General features: G+C 45.0%; 1 protein-coding gene across 1 annotated transcript in view; it reads right to left on the reverse strand.

Annotated features, from left to right (window-relative positions):
• The window catches only part of Foxk2 (forkhead box K2), a 62,042-nt gene extending 43,625 nt beyond the window's left edge, over positions 1 to 18,417 (reverse strand). The window contains exon 1 of the mRNA XM_047544879.1: positions 17,914 to 18,417. Within this exon, the coding sequence (XP_047400835.1) occupies positions 17,914 to 18,305 (392 nt within the window). The 5' untranslated portion in view covers positions 18,306 to 18,417. The remainder of the gene's footprint in view (positions 1 to 17,913) is intronic.

The following is an 18,417-nucleotide window of genomic DNA, read 5'->3' on the forward strand; positions in this document are numbered from 1 at the left end:
TATCTTACTGCCCACTGGTCCTAATCCTGGTCACTGGTGGCTTTTCTTATACCTGCTTCCCCACTGGTGTGTACCAAAGAAGCACAGACCCAGGTTGGTGAGGCCAGCTCCACGGTGAGACCTCCTAGTACCAGCTCATGTTGGCTAAGCGAGTGCTCCTGCCTGCATCAACCAAACCCACAGCAACACACTGATCTGAGAACAGGAATGCAGAGAAGAGCCAAGTTGCTATAAAGAAAATCCACCAAGATAAGTGGGCACATGAAATAGGGAGCCAGGGTCTCAGGCTGCCCTCAGTCTGGGATCCACACTGAAATTCCCTCATGTCCCACTGCAGTACATAATCATCCACAAGTTCATCTTAAATCCAAGGAAAATCACCAATCAACATGATGAACCAGAAGTCTCTTCCTGCCCTAGACAGACTGAATAGTAAATTCAGCAAGCAGGTCCTCTTTCATTTTTCTTTCTTTTCTTCTGTGTGTGTGTGTGTGTGTGTGTGTGTGTGTGTGTGTGAGAGAGAGAGGAGGAGAGAGAGAGAGAGAGAGAGAGAGAGATATGGAAGATATGGGGATATTGAGGCCTGAAGCCAGGACCTCTGGGGTACTAGGCAGAGAGAGAGAGAGAAGAGAGAGAGAAGAGGAGAGAGAGGAGAGAGAGAGAAAGAGAGATAGATATGGAAGATATGGGATATTGAGGCCTGAAGCCAGGACCTCTGTGGTACTAGGCAGGTGCTCTATCAGTGAGCCAAATCCTATCCCTTTTTAAATTTTATTTGAGACTAGGTCTCACTAAGCTGCCAAGGCAGCCTCGAGCTTGTGATCCTCCTGACTCAGGATTATAATGTGAGCCACCAGGCCCAGTTGCTTTTTTCCTTTTCCAAAAATGAATGTTTAACTAGTATGCACCCTATAAATTAAGGGTTAAATAGTTGTCAAAATTTGGATTCTGTTGGGAATTACTACCTCATAGGAAATGATTTTATAAAATTTATTAGGTTGGGGCAGGGGTTGTGGATCAGTGGTAGAGTGCTTGCGTAGCATGAGTGAAGCCCTAGGTTCGATCCTCAGCACTACATATATACTACATAAATAATATAAAGGTACTGTGTCCATCTACAACAAAAAATTTTTTTAAAAATTATTAGGTGGGGCTGGGGAGATAGCTCAGTCATTAGACTGCTTGCCCTGCAAGCACAAGGCCCTGGGTTTGATTCCAGCACCGCAAAAAAAAAAAAAAAAAAAGGAAAAAAAAATTTATTAGGTGGACCTGTTGCCTGTATGGGAATTCCACCTACTTCAAAAAAGAAAGCAGACACTGAACATACATTTTCTTAATAGGTCTTTTTAAAAAATTAAAAACAAACAAACAAATAAATACATAATAGGTCTTTTGCTGGGTGTGGTGGTATACACCTGTAATCTCAGAAACTCGGTGGCTAAGGAAGGAGGATCACAAGTTCAAAGTCAGCCTGAGCAACTTAGCATGACCCTATCTCAAAATAGAAAATAAAAAGGGCTGGGAGTGTGGCTCAGTGGTAGAGCACCCCCTCGTTCAATCCCAGTATGTATGTATGTATGTATGTAGTACGTACGTATATATGTATAAGTAAACAAGTATCTTCATTTCTTAGTTTTGGAAGAAAAGGTATAGATTCAAAACATCAAATTAACAGAAAAACCTTACATCTGTTCAGGTTATTACATGTTTGATACACTGCTGTAATTTAGTGCATAAATAATGATACTGGCTCAGCCTACTTCTTCACCTTCCACATGTCAGGACAAATTTGTAGGAAACATAAGTATCCTTTTGCCTCAAAAGGCAGTCACTCCAGAACACAGTAAAAGAGGAGGGGCTGGGGAGATAGCTCAGTCGGTAGAGTGCTTGCCTTGTAAGCACAAGGCCCTGAGTTCGATCCCCAGCACCAAAAAAAAAAAAGAGGAATCAGATGAGACAGTACAAGTGCTAATGCACACTGATGCCCAAGCTGTGATTTGTCTAAGGTAAACAAACATTAGATCCCAGAGCCTTCCACCAGACAACAGGCAGCTCTAAAATATAGCCAGTCAAATAGTTTTCCTCATCTGCACAGTGGAAATGGGTACACTGGAAAACCTGGAATAACTGGAATAACAGGTGACAGCTGAAAGCAGAGCACAACAGTGTTCCACCACTGGAGCCCAAAGCACACTGCCCTTCCCCTACCCTATGCCAGCAACGAAGAGTCATGACTTGCACTGTTTCACAGGTGAAAGGCACAGTAAACCTGAAGAGTTTCATCTGCACCCAGGACAAACTCTGCAAATAAATTCACTTTCAAAGAGTTTATTTCCAAAACCACCCTAAGATTCCATCTCACCCCAATTAGAATGGTGATTATCAAGAATACAAGCACAACAGGTGTTGGCGAGGATGTGGGGAGAAAGGTACACTCACACATTGCCGGTGGGGCTGCAAATTAGTGCAGTCACTCTGGAAAGCAGTGTGGAGTTCCTTAGAAAACTTGGAATGGAACCACCATTTGACCCAGCTATCCCATTCCTTGCCTATACCCAAACGACTTAAAACCAGCATACTACAAAGATACAGCCACATCAATGTTCATAGCTGCTCAATTCACAACAGCCAGATTGTGGAACCAACCTAGATGCCCTTCAACTGATGAATGGGTAAAGAAACTGTGGTGTATATATATATACACACACAATGGAATATTACTCAGCCATAAAGAATGATAAAATTATGGCATTTGCAGGCAAATGGATGAAATTGGAGATATCATGCTAAGTGAGAGAAGCCAATCTCAAAAAACCAAAGGATGAATGATCTCGTTGATAAGTGGATGATGACACTAATGGGGGGTGGGAGGGCTTAGTGTTAGGGTTAGAGTTAGGGTTAGGGAGGAGGGCAAGAATGGGGGAAGGAAGGACTGTATAGAGGGAAAAGAGGGGTGGGAGGGGTGGGGGGAAGGGAAAAAATAACAATGAATCAAACAACATTACCCTATGTATATTTATGATTACACAAATGGTACACCTTTACTCCATGTACAGAGAAACAACATGTATCCCATTTGTTTACAATTAAAAAAAATAAAAAAAAAAGTTTATTTTCTAACAATGCATCTCCTTTTCCTAAAGTCAAGTGTTCAGAAGCAAGTACAAGGGGCTGGGACCTGGGGCCAGTCACTGGGTCTGCTCCCCAGGTCCAAAAGAAAGACACAATGTTAGGGGCTGGGGAGATAGCTCAGTCGGTAGAATGCTTGCCTTGTAAGCACAAGGCCCGGGTTCGATCCCCAGCACCCCCCCCCCAAAAACAGAAAGAAAGACACAATGTTGACAGGAGGTCCCAGCTACCCAAGGCTTCTCTGCTCTGGCTTTACACAGCTAACAAAGAACTGCACCCCAAGGACAGGGCAGCACTCAGACCATGGAACCCTTGCTTTAAGCCAGGAGAGCATCCAAGGTCTGGAACATTTTGTAAAATTAATTGTGTTTTTTTTTTTTTTTTTTTTTAACAATCCTGGGGACTGAACTAAAGAGTGCGCCAACACTGAGCCATATCTCCAGCCCTTTTAATTTTTATCTTGAGACAGGGTCTTGCTAAGTTGCTCAGGCTAGCCTTGAACTCATGATCCTCCTGCCTCAGCCTTCCAAGTTGCTGGGATTACAGCTGTGTATCACTGAGCCCAGCTCTGAAATATTTCTGTAGGTATGCTGCAGCCTGTCTGGTTTACCTTCCTGGTTCCCAAGTCAAAAAGTTAATGAGCTTATCTTTTAAAATAACAAATGTTTAGATGTTCATGTATCTCTTACCACAAATACCTTGTAAAAAGTAAGGTGTATGTACTACTATCCATAGTAAAATCAGAATGAAGTCTTAAAGGATGATTCCTGTCATATCAGTGAAACCCTAGTGGGCTTTCACAGAAAAGACTGCTAAGAAGCTACACTATGACATCTGTGGAAACTCTGACTTGGAAAAACAATTAAACAAATAAATGGATGACATGCTTTGTGGATTGCTGTGCAATACGCTTCTGACTCCAAGACAGCTTGGTGCTTGCAGAATCACACAATCATATTCACCATGACACCTGGATGCCCATACAGGCAGCCAAGAAGCTGTGAGGGAACCGTGGGCAAGCACAGGGGAAGGGCTCGTCAGTCAGAGCAACAACACCTGGATGCAAGTTCCAGGGATACAGGCCACCACTGAGCAGTAGTCCAGACAGGGCTCCTGGCCATCAGCAGGCCACAGTGAAAGTTTCCCCAAACCCAAAAGGAGGCACAGTCAGGATGGATGGGGAGCTGGAATCCTGCCCTGGGGGAACCAGGACGAGAGGATAATGACTGTCGGTCTCAGTGGCACAGGACTCTGATCCCAGCAGCTCAAGAGGCTGAGGCAGGAGAACCTTGAGTTCAAAGCAGTCTCAGCAATTCAGTGAGGCCTTAAGCAACTGAGAGAGACTCTGCTCTAAATAAAATATTAAAAAGGGCTGGGGATGTTGCTCAGTGGTTAAGCACCTCTGGATTCAATCCCTGGGACAATTTAAAAAAGAAGGTAATGAATGACTGGGGCAGGCCAGGGCACAAATCACAGAACAGATCCTAAGGCCACATCAAGGTCACCTCTCCTGAACTCCAGGCTGGACTGCAGCTACAGAAGAGAATATGCCTGGCTTGCAATATACTCAGTCCCACTGAGGCAGCAAAAGCACTAATGTATTCAGCCTACTGGAAAAATAGTTCAGAAAAACACCATGCATACAAGGTGAAAGGGAATGCAACAAAGGAGGCAGAATGCTGGAAACTGGTTAAGATAGGAGACAGTATGTGGGAATATCTATTATTCTTTACACTCTCCTGTAAGCTTTAAATTACTAAAATTAAATTTTGAAGGGCTGGGGAGATAGCTGGGGCTGGGGAGATAGCTCAGTCGGTGCAGTGCTTGCCTTGCATGCACAAGGCCCTGGGTTCCATCCCCAGCACAGCAAAAAAAAAAAAAAAAAAAAAAAAAAAAAAAAAAAAAAAAAAAAAAAAAAAAAAAAAAAAAAAAATTTGAGCCAGGTGTGGGGTATATGCCTATAATCTCAGAAACTCCAAAGGCTGAGGTAGGAGGATCACAAGTTCAAGACTAATCTCAGCAAGTGTCCTAAACTGAAAAATAAAAAGGGCTGAGGATGCAGTTCAGGGGCAGAGCACCCCTGGGTTTAATCCCTAGTACTGCAATAACTAATAAATTTTAGGCTGAGCAGGCTGGGTGCATGCCAGCAACCCCAGCAACTTGGGAGACTGAGACAAAAGGATTGCAAGGTCAAGGCTGGCTTGAGAAACCTCAGGAGACTCTGTCTCAAAATTATAAAGTAGGGGTTGGGAGGCTGAGGAAGTGGTTCAATGGTAGAGTGTGCCTGGGATCAATTCCCAACACTGAAAAAAATAAAATAAAATTAGAAGGCCTGAGACTGTAACTAGTGGTACTGTGATGCCTATCACGCAGGAGGCACTGGATTTGATCCCCAACACGCAAAACAGATAAATACAAAAATGAATTCATAAAATACTGAAAACAATTGAGAAAATATTAGTAAAAATCTTGCCGGGAAAAAAAAAATCTTGCCAGATGTGGTGGTGCACACCTGTAATCCCAGTGGCTCGGGAAGCTGAGGCAGGAGGATCATGAGTTCAAAGCCAGCCTCAGCAAAAGCGAGGCACTAAGGAACTCAGTGAGACCCTGTCTCTAAATAAAATACAAGACAGGGCTGGGGATGTGGCTCAGTGCCCCTGAGTTCAAACCCCACTACCCAAAAACAAAACAAAACAAAAAAATCTTAGGGGCTGTGTAGCTAGTTTAGTGGTAGAGCACATGCTTAGCATGTTAAAGTCTCTGGGTTCAATGCCTATCACCAAAAAAGAAAATAAAACAAAATTCTAGCAAGTACATATCAACAGTTTTTCTTCTATCCCTTCTAAATTCTCAGGAATAAACACTGTTTACTGGAAATAGATAATTCTATTCATTTTTACAACTGAATCACACAATTTTAAGGAGTCTGAGTCAGAAATGCAGAAGGGGAGCTAGGCTCCATTGTGTGTGCATAGTCCCAGCTGTTCAGAAGGCTGAGGCAGAGATCAAAGATCACATGTGCGCCAGGAGTTCAAGACCCTATCCCTGCCCATCCCCAAAAGCAAGAAACAAGATGAGACTCTGTCAAGCACATTAACCTGCCAAGAGCTTTGCCTTTCTCCTTCTCCTTTCAAGTTCTTCATGGGGTGGGGGAGGGGGAAACTGCATATGACATTATTGGTAACTCTGGAACGACTTAAAGAAGGACGCAGGAAGCAAAATGGCTCACAATGCACAGTCCCTGCAGCCCACTAACAGGCTGCAAGGTGGTATGATTACAAGCAAGGCCTGCTGCTGGCAGTGAAGGCGAGAACTCGGGCTTTCCAGATGTACCTTTGTGAAGATCTGTAACACTCCTCCTCAGGGTCTCTTAAGATGACCAATCAATGGCCTTAGGTCCAAATTTAACTTGAATTTACTAAAATACCATTGTTTTCTTCACTTCTATACACAAGAAAAAAGTTGACCTAAGAGTCCTTGCAAGTTAATGGAATGTAACTATTTTAAAATTTAACACTTAAATTACTTCTTCAAGCTATAGTGGCAAATCTGAAACACAAGTAACTTCAAAAAAAAATTAAACATGCATACTTGATCCAAAAGTAGTTGTCTTAGGCCTGGTGGGGTAGCTCTGTGATAGAACACTTGTCTAGTATTCCCAAGGCCCAGGGTTCAATCCCCAGTAACTAACACACACACACACACAAATTCAAAGTCATTCAGAGAATATCTTTGGATGGTGGGATTATGGATAATTCTCTCATTCATTTTCATGATTCCAAATGCTCTCTAATGAGCATTATTTATAAAAAAAAAATTTTCAAACTTTAAAATATTTTAAAACAAAACTTTAGAAGATTATCAGCAAGGGTTAGGGGTGAAGTTCAGAGGTAGAATATACCTAGCACAAGGGAGATCCCGAGTTTAAGCTCCAACACTGCAAATAAGTAAATAAAAGACTATTTTTAAAAAAGACAACTGGTAGAGCAGGAGGAGATAGGAGGAAAAGTGAGAGTACTGGGGAATGAAAATGATCAAATTATGTTATGTGCATGTATTCTCTATACACTATTCTGTATAATTATAATGCACCAATAAAAACATTAGGACTTTCAGCTGGGCGCAAGGGCACACTCCTGTAACCCCAGCAGCTTGGGATGCTGAGGCAGAGGGATAGCAAGTTCAAAGTCAGCCTTCAGCAACTTATCAAGGCCCTAAGCAACTCAGTGAGAATGTCCTCTAAATAAAATATAAAAAGGGCTGGGGGTGTGGCTCGAAGCACCTCTGGATTCATTTCCTGGTACCAAATAAACAAAACAAAAACAAAAAACAGACTATCAGCATCATGCCAATTCAATTCAACAAGTATCTGAATTTCTTAGAAATAATTTTTCTTTTTTAATGATGTTACTCTAGAATGTTTTATTTTCAGATGATGGTCTTTTTATATGAATATATATATATAATTTGAAGTTTTGGAAACTTTAGTTGTGCTGTCAACTTTGGAAAAAGTATCTCAGTTTACTATGTTGAGTTGGCATTGTATAGAAATTAAAGACATATTGGTCTAGAAACATTAAGCTTAATTTTTTTCCTTTTGCACAGGGATAACACACTGCATTAAATATGGAAGGTCTTATCTACATGAGCTTGATTATAGAAACTAATAAAGTATTCTCTAATTTAAAAAAAAATTTCCTAAGATTTCTTAAAAAACTATCCTTTGGTCCCAACTCTCAGGTCAGCCGGTGGGCCAGCACCTGACCTGACTCAGCCCAAAGGACATTCTAAACCAACTGCCAAGGTTTTACTTTCTTCTGACCTTGAGTGGCTACCACTGGAGACCTTCAAAATTCATTGTGCATACCTATCTGGGTGTGATGGTGCACGCCTACAATCTTAGCTACTTGGAGACTGAGGCATAAGGACCCCAAGGTCAAGGCCAGCCTCCGTAACTTAACAAACCCTGTCTCAAAATAAAAAAACAAAAAAGGCCAGGAGATATAGTCCAGTGGTATGTACCCCTGGTTCAATCCCAATTACCAAAAAAATTTCATCATATCTGTTCTAATCTCTGGTCAATGCATGGCACTCCCGTTGTTTTGCCTAACTCAAGTTTTTGACTTGGAACTAAAAGCTTGAGGGCTGGGGTTGTGGCTCAGTGGCTGAGCACTTGCCTGTCATGTGTGAGGCACTGGGTTCAATCCTCAGCACCACATAAAAATAAATAAAGGTATGGTGTCCATCTACAACTAAATAAAAATATTTAAAAGTAAAACTTAAAAAATAAAAAAATAAAGCTTGAAAATACTTCAAGGCAGACTAACAACCCTCAGATGGCAGGGGCAAATATCATAGTCCAAATATATAGTAGCTTCAGGCATAAGCTGGCAAAGCTCCCCCAGGAAATCAGGACACTGAGAAGCAATAGCATGTAGTGGAAAATCAGGAAGGGCAAAATGCATGCTCAGACAAGACCTGTGAAGGCCCTGAGCTCTCGCTCACCTTCGGCTGAGCCCTAAGTGAGATGCAAGCGGGGCCAAGAGCTGAAAGTGGACCTAGGCAGAGCCAAGTACAAAGATGGAGATAATTCAAGATCTCTTCAAAAGAAATGCTGAAGCTGGGCTCCAGTGGCACACACTTGTAATTCTAGGGACTCAGGCTGAGGCAGGAGGGTTATAAATTCAAGGCCAGTCTCAGCAACTTAGTAAGACCGTCTCAAAAAAAAAAAAATAAAAAAATAAAAAGGGGCTGTGGATGTGGCTCAGTGGTTAAGCACCTCTAGGTTCAATTCTTCACATCAAAAGAAAAAAAGAAAAAAGAAATAGAAAAGCTGAACCAGGCGCAGTAGCACACACTTCTAAGGCAGGAGGATCACCAGTTCAAAGCCAGCCTCAGGAAAAGTAAGGAACTAAGTGAGACCCTGTTTCTAAATAAAATACAAAATAGGGCTAGGAATGTGGCTCAGTGGACCAGTGCCCCTGAGTTCAATACTAGGTACCCTCCCCACAAAAAAGCTGAAGAACAAGACTTCAGTGAAGGAATATTGTCTTTGCACTAACAGTGTGAAAGTCACTAAACAAAACAGTTCTCTTAACCTCCAATAAACACAAAAACCCAGCAAACCCTGGGGAAGGAGGAGAATCTAACTTTCAAAGCTACCACACACAACAATCAAATGTCCAGTCTGACTACAGCAAACCAAAAGGCACACAAAGAAACAGCAAAGCATGACTGAGTCAAAAGAACAAACAGGCCTGGAGGTGTACAGAGGTGCAGAAGTAGAGTGTGTGTGCTCAGCAAAGCCCTGGGTTTGAGCACCACTCAGCACACACACCTACAAAACAAGGCAAGCCAGAAATCCCAGAGGAAGGCCAGACACTAGACTTCCTAGACCAAGACTTAAATGTGCTCAAAGGACTAAAGGAAAACAAAGAACTATCAGAAATCAGGAAAACAATGTATGAACCATCAACAACAGACAGGAATTATAAAAAAGAGCAAACAGAAGTCTTGGATCTGAAAAACATTAATAAGCAAAAGGAAAAATTCACTGGAGTTCAGCAGTATATGTGAGCAGGCAGAAGAGAATCAGCAAATCTGCAAGTAAAATAATGGAAATCATCAGTATGAGGAGCAGACAGAGGAAAGAATGAAGAATGAACAGCGCCTGAGGCACCTAATGGGATGTCACGACCAGAGCAACATGCACAATATGGGGATTTGAAAAAATAATGTCTTAAAAACTTCCCAAATTTGGTCAGGCACAGTGGCACATGTCTGTAATTCCAGTGACTTGGGTCACTGGGGCAGAGGATTGCAAGTTTGAGGCCAGCCTCTGCAACTTAGCAAGACTCTGTCTCAAAGTGAAAAATAAAAAAGGGAAAAGGGCTGGGGATGTGGCTCAGCGGTAAAGTGCCCCTTGGGTTCAATCCTCAAAAAAATAAAAAATAAAAAAAAGAGGGAGCCCACCATTGTGACCACACCTGTAATCCCAGGTTTTGGGGGATAGAGGCAAGAGGATTTCAAGTTCAAGACCAGCCTGCAAAACTTTGGCAGATCCTGCTCAAAATTAAAAAAGGGCTGGGGGGTATAGCTAAGTGGTAGAATACTGGCCTCACATATATGTTCATGGCCTTGGGTTCAATCCTCAATACCACACACACACACACACACACACACACACACACACACACACAAGGGACAAGTTAAGACATTCCCCAACAAGCAAAAGTGAAGCGAGTTCATTAACATTAGACTTATCCTACAGATACAAACCAGAGTCCTTCAAGTTGAAATAAAGGACAACAGACGGTTAACTCAAAGTTATGTGAAGAACTAGATCTCCAGTGAAAGCAAATACACAAGCAAATATACAAGCTAGTACTACATGACTGTAATTTTAGTTTGGAACTCACACTGACTTCCGACAGGATTCAAAAAATAAATACATAAAAATAATTACACCAGCTGGGATTGTAGCTTAGCAGTAAAGTGATTGCCTAGCACGTGTGAGGCACTGGGTTATGATTGTTGTTTGGCACACAAAGTATAAAGATATAATGGGTGACAATATAAAAGGGAGAAAGGAAGGAAATTTATAAGAGCAGAATTTCTGTACACTTTTCAGGTTAAGTTGATATTAGCTGAAAATAGATGGTTTTAAATTTTTCTTAAAAAAATTTTTTTTCATGGTGCTGGGATCAAACCCAGGGTCTTGCAATGTATTGGGCAAATTCCAGATCTATCACTGAGCTATATCCCCAACCTAAGATATAATCCCAATGGTAACTACAAAGAAAACATCTCAAAAATATACACAAAAGGAACTGAGAAGAGAAAGAGTTCAGAACAACAACAACAAAATCAACTAAACCAAAAGACGGAGGAAAAAGGGACTATAAGCTGCAAAACAAAAGAAAACAAATAGCAAAATGCCACAAATCCTCAACAAATGAGTACTTCAAATGTTAATGGATCAATCTCTCCAAAATACTTGAGACAAAAATCTAAACAGTATCTATCGAGCAACTCTGCTGTGGCAGGCAAAGGCAATCCACACTATCCCCATGCAGCAGATTCAAGAGGTCCACGTTAAGAGGGGGTCCTGAGGTTGGGAGACTGCAGTATGGCCTCCATGAAGGGTTCCAGCTCCCACCCCACCCCAAAGCACATATTGCCTAAAAATCCCATGGAGTGTATTTCCTGAGACATACAAAGCCCACATATAGTACAAACTGGCACACCCTGGGAAGACAGTGCCTCAAGTCTAGGCTGGGTGCTTTCCGTCTCCCAGGACCACCACTACCTAGGATGACGACATTGAAGTCTGCCACAATCACAGAAGTGGCAATGTGTACCTGTAATATGCCCTAGCGAACTGTGTTTCATTAGCAAATTCAAAGATTCCTTGTTATGAGGTGAGACCAGAAGTGTGGAAGTTGACTTACTATATTGTCTTTAATTAAGATGTTATAAATTGCTCCAAAACCAAACATAAAAGAAAACAAGAGCCACGCAGAAATGTAGAACAGATATGATTCAAAATGCTAATTCTTTCATTAAAAGACTCCTTATTTTAGAAACCCTCTTTTCTTCATTTAAAAACAAAACAAAACAAAACCACCTTTTTCTCAAGCAAAGCAGAAACAGTTGTATTTTTTACAATGGAGAAACCTGTTACTGTAACAGCCTCCTGCTAGTGCCAATCAAGCATACATGAAGTGGGGCTGTGCTCTGCAACCAGGGAACAGAGGGACCTGCTAGCAAATGGGGGGGGGGGGGGTGGGGGGGAAACAAGGGAGCCGGTCAGACTGGAATTCCTTTATCACATAGTCAGCAAATGAATGTGTTTCTTTAATAGAAACATGCTATTAACAGCCCATGTGGTTCAGGTGTGTGGCAATGATGGCGCTGAGCCATCTTCAAGGGGTACAAGCATGTACAGAGCCTTATCGCTGCCTTGGAAGACCAGTGGAGAAAAAGGTCACCTGAGATGAATGAGAACAAGACGATGACAGGAACCCATTAGAAGGTGCTGTGAACATGGAGAAACCCCTTGCCTCTCGGCTTCCTTGAGTCCAAAAGCCTGCTGGTCCTTCCATTCTTAGGGGTCCACAGACACTGTGCCACCTAGAAAGCACCAGGTGACATACCAGGCCTGTAGGAGGGCTCAGCCTCAGGGCTCCCAGAAAGAAACAAAGTATCTATGGTTTACTATATATCAATAAAAAATCAGTTTTCCCATTGCAGTGATCCACAGGCTTGTAATCCCAGCGACTCAGGAGGCACAAGATCCAGGCCAGCCTCAGCAACTAAGTGAGACCTTCTCAAAAATATAATAAAAGGGCCAGGTATGTAGCTCAGTGGTAGACTGTGAGGCCTGAGTTCAATTCCTAGTACAAAGGTGGGAAAAGCAGTTTAAGAAACAAAAACAGTTCAAGGGCTGGGGTTGTGGCTCAGTGGTACAGTGCTTGCCTATCACACGTGAGGCACTGTGTTTGATCCTCAGCAACACATAAAAATAAATTTTAAAAAAGGTATTACGTCCATTTACAACTTCAAAAAAATTAAAGAAACAAAAACAGTACAAAAGTTGTAAAGCATTAATGAACAAGCAGCACTCAAATCAGACCACAAACTGGACACTACATTCACATCAGTTCCTCCTTTTCCCTTTCTCTACCTCTGATGAGGTTGAGAAGGTGGGTTGGACAGAAGCAGAAGGGAGGCTGCCAAAGGTATCAGTGACCCTCAGCTATGCAAAGGATTCTCAAGGTTTCTTCTTACAGACCCCAAGCACCATGCTGAGTGAGAACAGATGCAGACCTTGATATCCAGCAGAACACAAACACGGTGCAATAGGGTCACATGGTGTTGGGATACCTATCCCAGTCAGGAATGAGGGGACTAGAGCCCAGAGAAGCTAATGGAAGGCCTCAGTTAACTGGGGCTAACTGTAATGTGGCCCCAGTCTTTCCAGGAGCCTGTTCTCACTGTCACTCATGAGGTGCACAAATGACTACCTCGGGTTATGGATCACACAGGCTTATTTCTCAACATGTTAGAAATCAAAATTATTTAAATCTAAAATGCATTAAACTACTCCTTAAGTAAACATTAAAATGAACAAACTGAGTCTTACCAGTGGAAAGACTGTCAGTAGGTGAAAGAGACCTAGGCCTGTTACTGGGCCTAAACTTAGAGCAGCCCCTAGGATAAAATAGCTGCTCTGCAGTTCCCAAAGTCTACAAGTTAAAGATAGTGAATTTAATCTCTTGTATTTATGTTTAGCTACTGAATATTTTAGTATGAAAGATAAAAATGTATCAATTTGCAAGATGAATGTATACTGTAGCTTTTTTTTTTTTTTTTTTTTGGATACTAGGAATTGAAACCAAAGCGTTTACCATTGAGCTACATTCTCAACCTTTTTTAGGTTTTTATTTTGAGACAGTCTTGAGTTCAATCCCTGGTGGGAAGAAAAAAATAAAAAGTGGCAAATTTATTTGGCATTTTCAAAGCATACACAACTATTAAAAAGAGTTGCTTACTTCTATTTATATATTATACTTAGTTTGCTGTCATGGCAATGCCAACAAGCCCAAACATTCCTGCCCAATTGATCTTCCTAAAATTTCTCTAGTCTCAGGTGCCAGACCTGGTCTCTGGACAAACACAGACTCTGTTCTCAAAGAGCGCACTCTCCACTCTTCCACTGACAGAAGTAAAAACCCTGCCCCACCAGGCCTAGACAAACCTCACCATACGCTGCTTTATAACCTGCCCCAGTGTCAGGCTCTTGCCCTGCCCCTGTCCATCTCCAAGAGACCTGTCCAGATGGCCCAGGACACCTGGTAGACCCCAATCCCAGGAACACCTGTGCCTCCCATGTGTCAGGCTCTCAGCAAGAAAAACACTGTTTCCTTACACAGTCCTAACACATGGCCAAAACATCAAAGACTTGCAGAATCCTGTTTTCTGGAAAGCTGCACATCCTGGCCTTCTCACACACACTGAGCTCTACACATACCCATCCACAGCAGGCACAGAGCTCGCCAACCACCTTGAAAAAGGCACATGTACACACTTAAAATATCCAATACAGCCTGTAATCTCAGTTGCTCAGGAGGCTGAGGCAGGAGGGTCACAAGTTCAGGGCCAGCCTGGGTAACTCAGTGAGACCCTGTCTCAAAATAAATAAAAAGGACTGGGTAGCTCAGTCAATGGTAGAGCTCCCCTGGGTTCAGTCTCTGATGCCACCAAATAAATAAAATAGAACTGGGGATGTAGCTCAGTGATAGAGTGTTGTCTAGCATTTGTGAGGCCCATGTTTAATCCTTAGTACTGACAAATAAAAAAAAAAAAAACTTTGAACATTAACCTAAACATTAAGTTTAAATTCAAGAAAAAAAGACTTTAAAACAATGTACCTACATTTTACTAGTACCAATTATCTCTACAGTTTATTCCCTTAACCTATGTTACTAGCCTACACCAAAAACTTGCAAACAGGCAGGTGCTAAAACATCCTACAAGTTAGCCAACTATTCCACACAGTGCTGGGGCTAACTGTGAGTGGGCCATTCCCACCAGCATAAGCACTTGCAGTTCCCAGGCCCACAAGAAGTAAGGCCATGCTGCAGGCAAAGGTCAAAGGCCCAGTCTCCACCTCACCTACTTCCTACTCATTTCTATGGCAAGGCTCTTTCTACCCTTTCACAAAGTCTAAATTCTGCTTCCTCGCTGAAAGGTCAATTTATTTCCATGTTCAGCATGTTGGCATGTATAGAATTCAACACAAATGGTTTTAGGTGAAAACTAATGTTTTCTTTAAAAAGCCCTAAACCCTCAGAATAAGAACATAATTTCCTTTGTTGAATGTGGACTTTTTTTTTTTTTTTTTTTTTTTGGAGAAGGGTTCTTGCTCTGTTGCCCAGGTGACCTTCCTGCCTCAGAATCTCAAGTACGTATAATGCATTTTTTTGTAAACAACTGCCAGATTAAAGGGTGGTGCTATTCCAAGTTTCAGCACCAAAGAAAAGACAGCCATTAGGCCACTACCATTAATCTGATGCTGTCTACGGTATAAATACAGAAAAACATCTTGGCTTGAAAATAACATTCTTAAGATGTATGATTAATCCCAATAGTACATATAACCATAATACACCAGTAAAAAACTTTTGTTAAAAAGAAAACATTCATTACAGAGAGGCTATTAAAGAATAAGAAATAAACTGATACTCCTCTTTAAAACATACACACCGGAGAATGAAAAGCATGGCTTTTACCAGCATCTCTAAAAACCAAAAGTAGTTACACATTCCAGAGTTTGGACAAATGCTGTACCTGCACTGACCAAGAAATAAGCCCATCAAGATAACAAGCATTTCCTAGAGAGCAAACACATTTTCAAGCAGAGCAAATGACTTTATCAAACCACAGAACCGTGCTGAATTTTTCTGTAGCATGATTGACATTTCGCTTTAAGATTCACTTAACACTCTATATGACCTTGTAATCATTTCCAAATAACAAGTACCCAATTTGGGCTGGGGTTGTGGCTCAGTGGTAGAATGCTTGCCTAGCTTGCATGAGGCCCTGGGTTCGAGCCTCAGCACCACATAAAAATAAAGGTATCACGTCCACTGACAACTAAAATATTACCCCCCCCACCAAAAAAAAGGAAAAGAAAGTACCCAGTTTACCAAAATATTTACAGTTCAGAGCAGATTTCTAAATGCTTGATTGTGGTGGGGCACATCTGTAATCCTAGCTACTCAGGAGGTTGAGGCAGGAGACTTGCAAGTTCAAGGCCAACCTGGGCAACTTAGCAGGACCCTATCTCAAAATTAAAGAAAAAGGGCTGGGAATGCAGCTCAGTGTTTAATATGTGTGAAGCCTTGGGTTCAATAGTTTAAAAAACAATAAGGTTGCAGTTTTCATTTAGGCTACCAACACAGTGAGAAAAGAAGTCCTTGTGGCTTACAACACCACACTCTGGAAATATTTCACTACACAAAAATAGTGAACAGAAAGTAGCAGATAACCCCTCATCAGTTAGAAGGCACAGAGTTTAGTTTGGGGCAATTCTTCCACTGCATACAGCTAACATTTCACTTGGGGATGACCTGCTGATTCTGAACATATACCAACCGCCAGGATGCAGAGTCCAAGTGCACAGGTGAAGGCCCTGCATAACGGGGACCAGAGGGTCATGTGCAGGCATGGTGTTCTGTGTCCTGGCAGGGGTCAGGATCAGACTGGACAAGGGGTTATGGGTTGAGATCCAAGGGGGTCATGAGTAGGGGTCTGGGTCTGGCTGAAAGACAGACAAGGCCTGGGGTTAGGTCATCCTGATGGAGTGCTGGGGACTGTGGTCTGATTCTGTGGATGGTGGTGGGTAGGGGTCAGGGTCCATTCTAGTCATGGGTCTGCTCCTGCTTGTGTATAGTGGATCCAAACTCTGGGATTTGGCTATGACCACGATGTGGAACAGGTTCTGGGTGTGTCCTAGTCCTGGGGCAGGACTCTAGTCATGGGTTCTACCCTGCTGAGGATAGACAATGCAGGTCAGAGACAGACCCTGTTGATGGGTGTAGGCCTGGGTCCCAAAGTCTAGGTCTCTGACTGTGATTCCTGGGTCTGAGTCTGGGTCAGGATCATGGGTTCTGGCGGGTTTCACACCTGGCTGTGGCTCATGGGTCTGAACCAGTCAGGGTGGTGGGTCCTGGCTGGGGTTCCAGGTCTGAGTGGGGTCAGGGTGGTGGGTCCTGGCTGTGGGTCCCGGGTCTGAGCGGGTCAGGGTGGTGGGTCCCGGCTGGGGTTCCCAGGTCTGAGCAGGTCAGCGTGGTGGGTCCTGGCTGGGGTCCCGGGTCTGAGCGGGTCAGGGTGGTGGATCCAGGCTGGGGGTCCCACGTCTGAGCGGGTCAGGGTGGTGGGTCCAGGCTGGGGTCCCAGGTCTGAGCGGGTCAGGGTGGTGGGTCCAGGCTGGTGTCCCGGGTCTGAGCGGGTCAGGGTGGTGGGTCCAGGCTGGGGTCCCGGGTCTGAACGGGTCAGGGTGGTGGGTCCAGGCTGGGGTCCCCCGTCTGAAAGGGTCAGGGTGGTGGGTCCAGGCTGGGGTCCCGGGTCTGAGCGGGTCAGGGTGGTGGATCCAGGCTGGGGCCCCGGGTCTGAGCGGGTCAGGGTGGTGGGTCCAGGCTGGGGCCCCGGGTCTGAGCGGGTCAGGGTGGTGGGTCCAGGCTGGGGCCCCGGGTCTGAGCGGGTCAGGGTAGTGGGTCCAGGCTGGGGCCCCGGGTCTGACTGGACAGGGTGGTGGGTCCTGGCTGGGGCCCCGCGTCTGACTGGTCAGGGTGGTGGATCCAGGCTGGGGTCCCGCGTCTGACTGGTCAGGGTGGTGGGTCCTGGCTGGGGTCCCGCGTCTGACTGGTCAGGGTGGTGGGTCCAGGCTGGGGTCCCGCGTCTGACTGGTCAGGGTGGTGGGTCCAGGCTGGGGTCCCGCGTCTGACTGGTCAGGGTGGTGGGTCCAGGCTGGGGCCCCGCGTCTGACTGGTCAGGGTGGTGGGTCCAGGCTGGGGCCCCGCGTCTGACTGGTCAGGGTGGTGGGTCCAGGCTGGGGTCCCGCGTCTGACTGGTCAGGGTGGTGGGTCCAGGCTGGGGCCCCGGGCCTGAGCGGGGTCGGGTCCAGGTCGAGGGTCCCAGCCGCGGCTGGCAGGTCTGGGTCCGGGTCGGCGCCCAGGCCGCAGCCGCAGCCCCCGCCCGCCCGCGCCGCGCGCCACTCACACGCGGGGCAGCTGCAGCGGCGGCGCCCCGCGCCGCTGGAACACGCCGTCCACGAACACGCCGTTCTTGCCCAGGCAGCGCAGGTAGAAGTCGCCGCCTGCGTCGGGCCGGGGCTGCGCGGGTTCGGGGGCCGCCGCACCAAGGCCGCCGCCCGGGGGCGTGAAGATCTCCAGGTGGCGCCGCGAGATGAAGCTCGAGTGGCCCATGCTCACGTCCACCGAGCCCTGCGACGAGTTGCGCCCGATGGTCACCGAGCGTTTCTTCATGAGGTACTCGAACTCGCGGCCCTCGAGCCGCGCCACGGCCCAGCCGCCCGGCGGGGACCCGCCGCCCCCGGCCCCGCCGCCCGCGGGAGGGGCGCCCGCGCCCGAGAGCGCCGCCGCGGCCGCCATCGCCTGCGAGGCCCGCCCGAACCGCGCGGGCGCCCTGGCGGGGCCGAGGCCCGGGCGCGGTCGTGGGCCGCGCGAGCCGAGGACGGGCGCCGAGGCCGCCGGCCGGCGAGGA

Source organism: Sciurus carolinensis, chromosome 3 (genome assembly GCF_902686445.1).
Source record: "Sciurus carolinensis chromosome 3, mSciCar1.2, whole genome shotgun sequence".
NCBI lineage: Eukaryota > Metazoa > Chordata > Mammalia > Rodentia > Sciuridae > Sciurus > Sciurus carolinensis.